Below are 12,708 nucleotides of genomic sequence, written 5' to 3'. Positions count from 1 at the left end.
CTCCCAGATTGCCCATATGTAGACAGGTGCTTCTACAGCAGGGTCACAAGTACTGACTGGTGGGATCTCGTCATCATACGGACCTGGGATAACCCGAGCTTTCACATGGAGAAGTGGGCATTCCTGGAGGTTTGTGATCAGCTTGCTAGACCTTCCAGCTTCAGGACAAACACAGAAGATAAGCCACTTCAGAAGTGGGTTGCAACAGTCGTCAGGAAGATGATTACCACGAATCCTACAGGTCCATGGCTAACCAGTTTGGTGCTGGCAAGTCAACTGTGGGGGAAGAGGTTTGTTTATGTCCACCACATCACAATCTTTCTGAAATAACTGCCTGTTTTGAGAGAATGGGCTTTCCAAACTGATCCCAGGTCATTAATGGGACTCATGTGTCCATAGTTTGTTTTCGTCAAGAAGCACATGAATGTATAAACTGCAAACGGTACTACTCCATCATCCTGCAGTCCCTGGTTGACCACAGACATAGATTCACAGACAATAGCATGGATTGTACTGGTTAAGTGCATCATGCCAGCATTTCCTGCAGATAAAAACATTACCTTCATGGACAAGTGGTGACACTAATCCTACCAAATGACATTGTTATAAATGGCGTCATTGTTATAAATGGCCTGCTGTGCTCTGAGGAAAAAGGTGGGCCATTTTGTCAGGAGTGGACTCATGGCACTACTGTATTGTTGAACCAGTACACAGCCAGAAAGAACCAGTACACAGTCATAACTGGAGCGAGTTCCACATATGCAATGGAAATCAGGGATGCTTTGTGTGCCCATACTATGGTTTGCATGGCCCCAATAGATGAATGAATGAGTCCCTATATCAATAATAGGAACAGTGATTGAATACTACCTGAGGGACTGGCTGGGTCCCCTTCACACTTTCTACCAATGGTGATGGTTTTTATGAAGAATTTAAGCTCATGGGTATGATAGACTATATTATGTTTTATAAGCGTTTATCTTTATTTTGTAAAATGGGCATGTGCTTCAACCCACCACTTATGGATTGCTATTTATGTAGTTCAGTTTTAGTTAAGGTAATAAACAATCCTCATGACACCACACCTGTGTGCAAGAGTCTGTTTTTGCACATCCATTTAATAAAACTTGACAGCCAGGCCAGCCACCATCAAAGGCAGAATTTGTTCTCTTTGATCCTGTTGATGTGTTTTGCACACACTTACCACTGCTGCACTGAAGTGGAGGAATGAACAGGGAACATTTGCCCATTCCAGCAAGCGTTCACTCCTTGCGACACAGACCACCCAACAACAGAACTGTCCGAAGTGGGCTGCAGGACATAGTGTGGTGAGGACTCAGGGCAAAGAGCTGGAGTGGGAGGTGCAGATGGAACTGGAGCCTGCACTCCTACTGTCTTGAGCACAAGCTCCTCCTCAAACAGCTCTCAGTGCTGCACTCAAGCCCAGCTCATGGTCCAGCTATGCTGCCAATCTCTCCTCATGCTCTGCAGTCTCTCTCTGTCCTTCAACCTGGCCTGCCTCCTTCTCCCATTGGTTCTGCAGTCGTCATTAATTAATATCAGCCTCCTCCTTGACGCTGTACGAGTGTACACAATGCAAGACGCCTGATTGACTGTGGGTGCCCTGCAGAGGTGGAAGGGTCTGCCAAGACAAATGAAACGATACATTATTATCTGAGTATGTCCAAAAAATTTGACTTCCTTTGTAGCAAAAGTGGTTGTGGAATCTCAAACAATCTCAAATTATATTTTTTAATCATTTTTTTTCAGAATATAACAAAACCAAAGTTCTCAGATGCCCTTTAGATACTTGAGAGCTGTGCAGAGCAGAAAGCCATCGGACATTATCATAAAGTCCAGTTTACAAAATCAATTTATAAAATTTCCATACCACTGGCCCCTTATGGTTGCAGACAGAGGGACACTTGGTGTGGTTTGCTACCTATGGCTTTAGAATCTGTTTAGGCAGTCCACTTTCTGGAAGACATAGCAAAGGGATCTTCTGTTCCAGGCTACCAGGACCAAGCCAGACGTGTCTGCTAAAAAGCTTTTTATGTGTATCACACGCAAATCTATAAATGGAGGGGGCTAGTGGCCTATAGAGGAGGCCCTAATAATATCCTGCTCTGAAATGTGACTGTTCATCTGTAGTTCCTGCTCCAGGAAGAGCTGGCAATCAGCAGCGAACAGGATTTGGTGAAAATTCATGGTGGGATTAACAGGATAGTACTCTAGTCAGCAGATGTATTGCAGCCTCCCTGAAAGCTCCCTGCGTTCATGCAGTGAACACAGTGCAGCTTGGGCTTACAATACCGCAGCTTGCCATGGACTACAAACACACATCCTGGACAATTTGGACTCATGATACACCATCCAAGAATTAAATACCTATCCCAAGAATAGCCTGGACTCAGAGCATCCATCACCTGAATACCATCCCCTTCTGCATTTTGGATGTTTAATATGGTACCACGGACTACATACACACACATACCTATTACAGTTTAGACTAACTGAACAGGCAGTTTGGGATGGTCTGATGTGGCCAAATTGTACAGTGGGGCATACTTTCAGGGAAGGCAGTATAAGGCCCTTAATTTTAATGCCCCAACACAACTTTGTAACCTATGAGTATAGAGTAAAAATTTCATCATAACTGCTTGTTTAGCTTTTGTTTTCACTTCCCAGTAGCTATTTTGAATTCCATGTTGTGGGGGTGGCTGTGGGTCTGGCCGTGCCATTGGCGTGCATTGTCTCATTAGCAGATACATGCTGCAACACCTGGCTTGTAATAATCATTTCATTGGGTCATAAGACAGAAATCCACCCCATCCACATACGAACAAACCTGGAAGCAGAAACTTACCAAGTTCCAGTGCCACTTCTGCTTCTCGTTCCACTGCCTACTGCTCCCCCAGGGCATCCTCAAACATTTCCTCAGAGTGTGGACCCAGGAAATGTGGTAGCTGCTCCAGCCGCAAAGGTTCCTCGGGGACAGGCATGTGCAAAAAAAGTCACTTCCTAAGCTTGATCTTGTGGCACCTGTGGATCAGGGATGACCATCTCCACTTAGAGTATAACGTACCACTGTGTGCTTAGTGGTTGGCATATTTCCCAGCACCTGGCTGAATTCCTGACAGAAGAGGCAGGTAGACAGGGAGTTCCCAGAGATGTGGTGGTCATCCCTGACTTGGCGGTAATCGGACTTGAGTTGCTTGATTCACACACTGCACTGATCAGCTGTCCGGTGAACCACCAACATCACAAACAATGCAATTTCCTGGTAAGACGTGATCATTTCTGGTACTCTTGCTGATGTCAAATGTCTTATTTTCCTTGCACCAGAGATTAACCAGAATCTGGCTGCATTCCCATGGTCAGTTAGCAGCACATCTGGTGTAGGGCTTAATGCTGAACTACTTCTTGTTGTTGGCCATAGCTAACACAGGAACTGGTTAACTGTGTTCCAAGTTCAACAGTCAGCACTGGAACGAAGGGGTGCTTCCAGTTTCTGGGTATCCAGTGGGTACTTGATAGAGGACCAATAAACACTGGCCCAGGACATTGTGGGACAGCACTGGCAGACTCTCCAGACACGAGTCTGGGAACCCAGGTTCGAGCTGTGTCCACACAGCGAAAAGACAGGACTTGGTCCAAGTCCCACCACCCCGGCAGGACCTACAATTCAGATCCTGAGGAGTTAGTCACCCAAGTCAGAAATATTTGTGTGTGGATGGTAGGAGGATTGGGGCTCAAACATGAGTCTGAGTCCAGGTTTACAGTGCAATGTAGACATACCTTAAGAACCATTCCAGCTCCCACTAACTTCACTGAGATTGGACTGGGCCCCAAATCAGGACAACTCAATAAAAATTGTTAAGCGGAGGAAGAAGGTTCAGCATGGATCCAGAGAAAACATTTTTCAACTTCGTTATATTAAAACTACAAACACACTTGATCTAGCCATCTTAGACTTGGGGTATATTTATACAATGGCACTGTCTCACAGCATTGCCAAGCCAATTAAAAAAAAAGACACCACGACTTTCCCAATTCAAAAGTGAACTGCAGTGATTCACATCACAGGACGACATCGATCCAGAGTAAATTAATTTCTGTCCCAGTGTTTTAGAGGTAATTATCTAGAAGACAGTAGGCAACAAGCAATTCAGACTTACCAAAAGAAAATGAACAACATCTCCTCGACAGAAGGCAAGCATGGGGTTCACAGAGTTCTGTGCAGCAACAAAATGCCACGCCAGCAGTGGCACACTAGAGGGATCCATCTAAAAAGAGAGACAGAACAGCCTCTTTATAATACTGTGTACACAGAATTAGGCTAACACTCACTCTGATTTCAGTGCGATATACGAACAGGTCAGATGGAACTCTTGATGCCAGTGGTCTCTGTCTGCTCCAGCACTTGAGAATCCATTTAGAAAGTCAGGAAAAGCAAACTTTTGACACCAAAAAGATCGTATTTTCTCTGCAACATTGTCCACAGAGAAACACGGCATTCTCATGCACTGTGTACAAATTACCAGTAAAAAATTATGTTAAAAAGGAGTTAAGACTGAGAGGACATAGTAATTTATAGTAAAGTATGTTACAGGCAAGTTGTATTTATTCCAAAACTAAGAATTCTATGATTGAGCTCCAAACGTGTTAAGGTATGAAAATGTACAGTTAGGGCACTAACTCTGCCCTGTAGGGACACCTTGTAATAACGATAGGATTATGGTTAAGATATTTGATTGCCTGTGGTCTCATTAAACTGATTTTAAAAAAGACTGAGTTCTTCCCCCTTATGGTGTCAACTACAGGTCATAATCATCTTTATGCCCCATGCCATGGGAGCCACTACCTCAGGGAGGCATGGCCGAGGCATTCCTATACCTCCGCTATCCCTGCTTGCAGGAGCCGCCCATAGAAGTTACTGCATCTGATGCAGCCTTCAGAAACACTGCCTCCCATCTCAGTCCCGGTCCTGGTATGAATCAGGTCCATAGTCTCCTCTGCCATAACTCCCTCATACAAAGATCTAAGAGTGAACTTCACCATAAGAGTTGTCTGTGACCTTAATCCAAAAAGAAGCTACTTGTTCTTACTCACACGACCATAGGGAAAAGTCATCCACACCTTCAAAGATGGTTTCAAGCCAATGACTAGAATCTTTAGCCAAAAAATAAAATAAAATAAAAGTTACAAAAATAATTTGTCTATATTTTTCAATATCTTTCATTTTAATTTAGCACAGATAGATTATGAGAGAGGCAGAATACCTTAGTTAGGGAAGCCATTGCCAGTAGTGAGTACTGGGTGATAGGATGATCTCTCAATTCAGTCTTTGCATGTAAGGGCTCAATACAGCAAACTTCTCCCTTGGAACCACTGAACAGACATCGAGACTCACATGTTCTCACACCCATAACTCTCCTGAAAACAAAGCAATCAACTTGATGAATACCTGTCCAGTGCCAAGAATGGGCCTGCCCAACACTTTAAAAAAAAAAAATTCAAAACATGATCTCAGATAACTACTCAAAAAAAAAGATCTTTTCACAATGCCTGGTAAGAGTTAGGGATACTGCTTTTATGGCATTTCAAGGCATATCACAGACACGGACAGGATGAGTGACTGGGATTCTGTTTTAAGAGCATTTTAGCAGCTCCTGGCCCATTACCAAGAGTTAGCACTACCCCACCCATTGTAATTTGTCAGGCCCTAATCCCATACTCCTGTCTCTGCCCACAGCTGCATATAACACAAGTTATACACAAAGGAAGAAAGCTGCCGAGAACTACCTTGCAGCTATTGCCAATGAAAGAGTTGGGAGAACTGGGCCTGAAGATTAAAAGCTGCACTGCAGGCTGAGAGAGAGGGAGCAACTTTGGGGCAGCTGCAGGAGTATGGGATTAGGAGCTTCTAAGGGAATGGTAATTTTCCCCATAGCTGCAGTCACCAATCTGCTCTAGTTCCTTTTTCACGCCCATCTAAATATATCCAAATTTGATCAAATTGCATATTTTACTGCAGTTGTAAGGCCAAATCTTAGTTCCAACATATGGTCCAAGGTAGGGAGGAATCTGTTGAACTGTGCTACATTAGGATGAATACTCTCTCCTTGTGATCCCCAAATGTGGTCTTCTACATACACCTGTGCTGTGGGTGTGGAGATCTTATACATTGCTTAATGATTTAGGCAGAGAAAGATTCTATGCTACTTCTGCTGTAGGCTTTGAAATAAAACTTTGTACCTTTATTTGATTTTATTTTATTAAGGTCCTGATCTATGAGTTTCTCACCATTTGGAAGATACCCTATTAGTTCAAATCCTTTTTTAGCTCTAAAAACTTTGATTCAGAATTAATACTCCTCTCTACTGTCACTTTCCCACAAAACATAGTTATTCTCTTACTTAAATGACAGCTCAAACACGGAGCCTCCACTGTCATTGCAAATTGCAAGCGTTGGGTCATCTGTAAACTGAACAGAGAATTAGATTATACCTTTTCTGTCTCAATTTTAAATTTAAAAAAGTCAAACCCGATGACAGCACATTGGCCTTCTATTGCAGTGCCAAAGATGTGGGGGGAGTTGATAGTGCTTCTGCCCCAACCTGGTATCTGTAAAATGATTCATTATCTACCTAAATTTCAACCTGCAGGGGAGGTGAAGGACTCCCCAAAGGTATCCCATTCTGGTAATGGAAGCGGTGTTTTGGGAAACTGACAGTGCTTCTTCCCACCACCTAAAACTGATTCCAGTCCAGGATGACTGAAAACCCCCAATACGGGTATCGGAAGTTTATTAAGCACCTACCCTTTGATTCCTTTCTTCCAAGAGAAACACTGAGGGAGAAAACACTAAAGTTTCAGTATGTCTAGGTTCCAGATAGAGGAAACATCCTTAGTAGGTTTTTTTTGTTTTGTTTTTGTTTTTTTAAGTCCTATGTTACCAGTCACTGGGGAGAGGTCTGAATGTTGCAGACCAGCTAGATTCTGTTGTCTCTGATCGTGAGCATGGTAAGATTACTAATCAAATATATTACTAGTCATTTTAATGTGACTAAGGAATGGAAGGAAAACGCTCTGTCACAGAGATAAAGTTGAGGATCTTGGGACAGGGGAGTTTGAGTGGGAGTTCTGTTAGAGGAGAAGCAAGGAGGCAAGCCCCTGTTCCTTATGGGCAATGAGTGAGTGTGTGTGTGTGTTTTTTCTTTTTTCAATTTGCAGAGGCTGATAGGGGGCAGTGCTGTGAGAGAAGTGGAGACCTGATTAGAGGGCAGGACTTCCCTGATTGGGGGCATATAAAGGCAGTGAAGGAGCCAGCCAGTGGCATACAGACGAAAACAGGGGATGTTAGGGGGAGTTTCTGAGTGGAGTTTGGGGGAGGAGAGGTTTGGTTATTTTGTTTTGTCCTCGTCAGAAGCTTAGGCTATGACAGATACAAAAGCAGCAGCGGTAGTGACACAAGGGATGGAAGAGACAATGAAGATGACCAGATGTGGAAGCTGCAGGATGTACATTATCCTGGAATGGGTACCTGACAAAAACTTAGTTTGTATGAAGTGCCGTCTGGTAGAGCTGATGGAAGGTACGATCCAAGGTTTGGAGAAGCAGGTGAAAACTATGGTTGCATTTCAAAGGGGATTCAAGCAAATGATGGAGGGAAGGCAAGACTCAGAGATGCAAGCTGGACTAGACAACTGTGAGGGTAGACTGCTGGGTGAGGAAAGTGGCCAGTGGAAGCATGTGACTATGAGAACCAGGCAGAGGAAAAAGATCAGAGTGAAGAAGAAAGAGTTCAGGAACATGTTTGCCGAGTTGGAAAATGAAGGGGCACAGCAGGCAGTAACAGATAGGAGGAGGACAAGGAAGAAGAGAAGAGTGGCTAGTCCTACAAGAAGAGGGGAAGAGACAATGGAGATAGCCAGAGTTCAGAGCCCCAAGAGGATACAGAATGACTTGCAGAAGATTGCAAGGGAGAACAAAAGACAAGGGGACTTGCAGCCAGAAAGAACAGGAGGAAGGCCAATCACACCAACACCAGGAAGAGGTAGGTCTATGTGACTGGTGACTCCCTACTAAGAAGGGCAGACAGGCCTGTTACTAGAGCTGATCCAGAGAACAGAAGAGTGTGCTGTCTGCCAGGAGCTAAGATACAGTATGTGGATCTTAGGCTGAAGAAGATCCTAATGGGAGCAGAAAGAATCCACTGATTGTCCTTCACGTGGGAACAAATAATACTGCTAGATTCTCACTTGGATGCTGACAGGGAGCTGTGGTCACTTGAAGACAGTTATCAGGCCTGGTGCAGGTTGGAGGGAAAGTTCCATCGTAAGGAGATGAAGCTTTAGCTCTGTTTTTCCTGGAATAACTTTTGAATCTTGAGCAAATCTTGCACTTGGCTGCTACACAAGTATTCACCAAGCAGTAAATATGGTGCAAGTGGCCATCAATAACTCAGATGGACTCCTGGCAAGTGAGGCAACTCGTAAATCCTAGGGATTTAGGCATACCCCAAAGGGGAAAAAAGCTCCTTCAGGGAAGGGGAGGGACCCTAAAAAGCACCTAAAATCAGCTCAAAATAAAACTAAACTAGAACTATTTAAATAAAAACTGATTACCTAGTCCTAACAGACTAGTTTAACTAAAGATTAAGAAACTAAGAAGAAACAGGTAACTAGCTATATTACTTGGCACAACTGAAATTTTCCATCTCAGGACATAGGTAGTGGAGAAGAAACTGAGGGTAGTTTGTTCATTGCAACCTCTATATATCCCAAGTTGGGGCACAAGTAGAGATACAGTGCACGTGCAGAACAAAATAGGAACTGCTGCCAAAAATCTCCAGCAAAAGCATGTGGGAGCATCAATACCTGAAATGGAGCACCCATAGGGCTATTACTTAAAGAAGAATACCTGATCTTTTCCCAAAGGCAGAGAACGGGAATTCCGGGTTTTATCGAGTCTGGGACTGAAGGGAATACTGGTCTTATCCATGAAGATCTCATTGAAGATGCTTCCTCCTGGCTTGCACCCTATTCTTAGTTTCCTACTTTTAAGCACCTGAGGGGTAGGGTGGTGGCTCATCTGGGAAAACAGAGTCTCCAGGCTGTTTGCTAAACTTAGGACCATTTCGTTTGTCAGCAAGGAACAATTAGGACAGAGCCCCATCAGCACTGTCTTCCAAAGAGACTCCTTTAGCTTCTTGCATGCACTTCTTGTGCTTTGGTTCTTGCTCTTTATGTGCACCACCAAGGAGAAGGAGGCAGAAGTAGTGAGGGCATGTCAGTAACATACCTACCTTGCTTTGCTAATTAAAGCTTTAACTTCTAAGTTAGATTTAGTCAGCTAATCTGCTGTTCTTGCAAGATGAATCTGATAAACCAAAGTTTCTCTCTCTGTCAGTCCCACTCCCCGCCCAAGATTGCAAAAACAAACCAAAGAACTTTTGGACTCTCATTAGGATGCATCACTTCAAATTTGGGAGGAAATTCTACCTCAGTCCCAGATCTAACCTATCAATTTTGAGGCTACTAGACCCTTATCTGCAGATTTTGGAGGGAACAGGAGCAAAGTTTTAAGAGAAACTCAGCTGCAATCTTAACAATGGAGTAGATGTCACTTTCTAATTACTGCTTTTCATCTTGAAAAAACTCTAAGATAATTAAAAGAAAATAAAAAGAAAATCTGCATCCATTTTACAAAGCTCTAGATAAAATGGTATTGGCTCTTATATAATGCTTTTCATCAGTATACCTTTTAAAGCATTTTGAGATCATCTCCTTTGTAAAGCCACTTTGAGATCTACCTGCATCAAGACATATAGTCTATTACTACTGGGATTATTAGGGAACTATATAATAAGAATACTGAATGCTTATTACCTTGATGTGTAAAATTGCTGTTCCTGGGGGATGAGCATCTGTTATTGATCTTAAAAGTTTCCCACTAGCCAGATCCCACATGGTAATCTGCAAACAAAGTTAATTTTCTTCAATACAGGCTTTTGTTATCAAGAGTGCAAACTAAAACAAGATGTTCTCCATGCCTCCCTGAGCATCAATAAATTAACAAGTTTCTCAGTTCCCAAGAAATTTCCAATCTTAGATTTTCATTTTATGAAGGGGATCTGATAACTTATTTCTAAATTTGATTTGATGCACACTTTATCTTGCTTGTCCATGCACAGCCTGGAAAAAAAAAAAATCCACAGAAGCTCTCAATTTCCAGCAAAACCTACCTCTTGTCACCTTATATGATATCAAATTGAATGGATAATTATAATACACTCTAATTATCTACAATATACCATTTTTAAAATAGTGCAACAGTTCATACAATTTCTCCTATAACATTAGAGATCTATGTGTAACATCTACTACTGATCACTGCTCTGGATAGGTCAGACCTGTTGACCATAAATCATTCCATTCTCTTCAGATTCTTATACCATGCCTATCACCAGGATATTTGATCACTCTACAGCATTGCATGTGACATGTTAGCATCTGACAAAAAAAAAATTTCTAATCTCATCTCTGTCCACTCAAGGAAAACTGCATGTTAAATTTTATTTTATATCTGCATGCTGCACTGTATGTATTTTATTTGGAAGGTAAAGTCAAAGAAGTGTGGTGAGGTTTAGATTCTTTGGAATCATGTTCCACAGTCTTGGGCTTGCCACCAGTAATTAAAGACTGCTTTGTAAAAGCATGCACACAAGAGGGAAGAATTAAGGCTGAGTGTACTTCAATAAAACTTCCATGTATCCCAGCTTCTGAGTGCTTTACCATATGGTCTTAATGTAAAATTTTATTGTTATTATTTTAGAGATTCCATGACCTGGAACTGTTTGGCTAGAGGATCAACAGGGCATTGGCTTTTCCACACTTAAAGTGAGAGTTCTCCTCAGACTTGTCTCACTGACTCATTGAAACCTTTATGCATTGGGTGCACAAAGTTTTCAGCAGCACAAACAAAATGGCACCCTATGGAATCCTATGCATATCCTAGAATATCACAAGGATGCAGCAATGCTCCAGTGTGCATGTCCCATAAGCTTACCTCCTCTGACTGTACATAAAAAAAATGTTTAAAAAAATTCAAAACTGAACACCCAGATGCAAAGTGCTATTTTCATAGATTCATAACAGCCTAATTAAAACCAGTTTCCACCAAACTATCAAAAGGTATTGCATCCCTTTACTAACCACCTCCTTGCTACATTTCAATTTTCTGTCTTTAGCTATTGTGACAAAGGAAATATTTTTAAATGGTGTTTTTTAAAAAAAATTGAGAAATTATTTTTCTCTCGTTCTCTAATTGAATAGTTTTTACTCAAACTTTAAATTTAAAAACCCAAACACACACACACACACACCACTAACCTTCCAGTAGTGATCAGAGAAAATTTCAGCATGAAAGATCAGAACGTTATGGAGCTTGAGCAACTGAAATCATGGTCTGAAACAGGAAATGCTCAGGCAACTAACTAGATTTCCCTGTTACTCTAGCTATAATGCTGCTACAGAACTTCACCATTACTACATCTAAGAGTTCTAACACATCTAGAAAGCTAAAATTCTTAACACAACTTTTATATACTTTTATGCTTTATTTTTATAGAACAACTTTTATTTGCAAGTAAGAGTTTAAAAAATATTAAAAGTGTGGGTGATGTGTGCTGAGACCAACAAAACAAAAGATTTAGTTCCATATTGTTACCCTCAGTTTTGCGCAAGCCTTATATAGATCAGAAAGATGAGAGGGGCACACAGAGGCAATGTTCAAGTTTCCCCACTTCAGGGTATTATATAAAAACTCACTAGAACATGACTTCGTGGGGGAAAAAACATGTTCAAGCATCTTCCTAGCGTGTAAGAAACTCTGGTCTCCAATTTTTACTTACTGAAATTGGCTTGAAAAGCAGGCATCTCAGCCACTGCTAATCAAAGTGTATACAGAAACAAATGTATTTGTATTTACTTTACAACATCCCAAGTTAATACCCATCACCCTGCTTCCTCCCTTCCACTCCCCATCACAACCCAAGGAGAGAATAATGATGAAATGAAATGAAGAAAATAAGACAACAGAGTAGGGATACTATTACAGGAGGCAGATATTTTTCATTGTTATGAAAGAAGAGAGAAAGGTATCTGGTGGAAAAAAGGCACAAAAGGAGATGAAGATAAATGAAGAAAGGACACGCACGTTGAGGTTATGGAAAAGGTTGCAGAGACTCTTAATCTTAAAATATTATTCTGATATGAAATTTATCTCCTTGAGAGACAAGGTGGGTGACGTAATATCTTTATTGGACCAACTTCTGTTGGCGAGAGATGAGCTTTCTCATCTCTCTCACCAACAGAAGTTGGTCTAATAAAATATATTACTTAACCCACCTTCTCTCTCTCATATATCCTGGGAACAACATGGCTACAACATTACATACAACATTTTATCTCCTTGGAATTTTGACTTTATAACTATGCATAATATTTGTCTTTCTTTAGGACCAGAGATAGGTGCAAACTGCAACACTAAATCAGAGCCCTCTTTCCCCAAAGCATGTCAAACTTTGGACCTACTGCTTCATTATAATACATAAAACCATAACACTGAGCAGCCCCAAACTTTGGGGAAAGATTCATATGTGAGTTACTCAAATTAATCCGAGCTCTCAAAATAATTCAGGAT

The 12,708-nt window shown here is 41.7% G+C and overlaps 1 protein-coding gene across 4 annotated transcripts in view; it reads right to left on the bottom strand.

Annotated features, from left to right (window-relative positions):
• VPS8 (VPS8 subunit of CORVET complex) overlaps positions 1-12,708 on the bottom strand; it is a 223,278-nt gene that overhangs the window by 171,902 nt on the left and 38,668 nt on the right. For 3 of the 4 annotated variants that reach the window (XM_084638357.1, XM_084638358.1, XM_084638359.1), the window contains exons 8-12: positions 9,894-9,980; positions 6,420-6,487; positions 5,283-5,436; positions 5,113-5,172; positions 4,179-4,286 (exon numbers count right to left, since the gene is read on the bottom strand). In XM_084638357.1, the coding sequence (XP_084494483.1) occupies positions 4,179-4,286; positions 5,113-5,172; positions 5,283-5,436; positions 6,420-6,487; positions 9,894-9,980 (477 nt within the window). Of the gene's footprint in view, positions 1-1,204; positions 1,643-2,866; positions 3,637-4,178; positions 4,287-5,112; positions 5,173-5,282; positions 5,437-6,419; positions 6,488-9,893; positions 9,981-12,708 lie in introns of those variants that run through there. The other variant, XM_084638360.1, reaches the window with a different exon arrangement.

The sequence above is a fragment of the Lepidochelys olivacea genome, assembly GCF_965140295.1.
Source record: "Lepidochelys olivacea isolate rLepOli2 genome assembly, chromosome: 9".
Taxonomy (NCBI): Eukaryota; Metazoa; Chordata; order Testudines; family Cheloniidae; genus Lepidochelys; species Lepidochelys olivacea.
The sequence above is the reverse complement of the archived record's forward strand: the minus strand, read 5'-3'. Positions and strand labels throughout refer to the sequence as shown.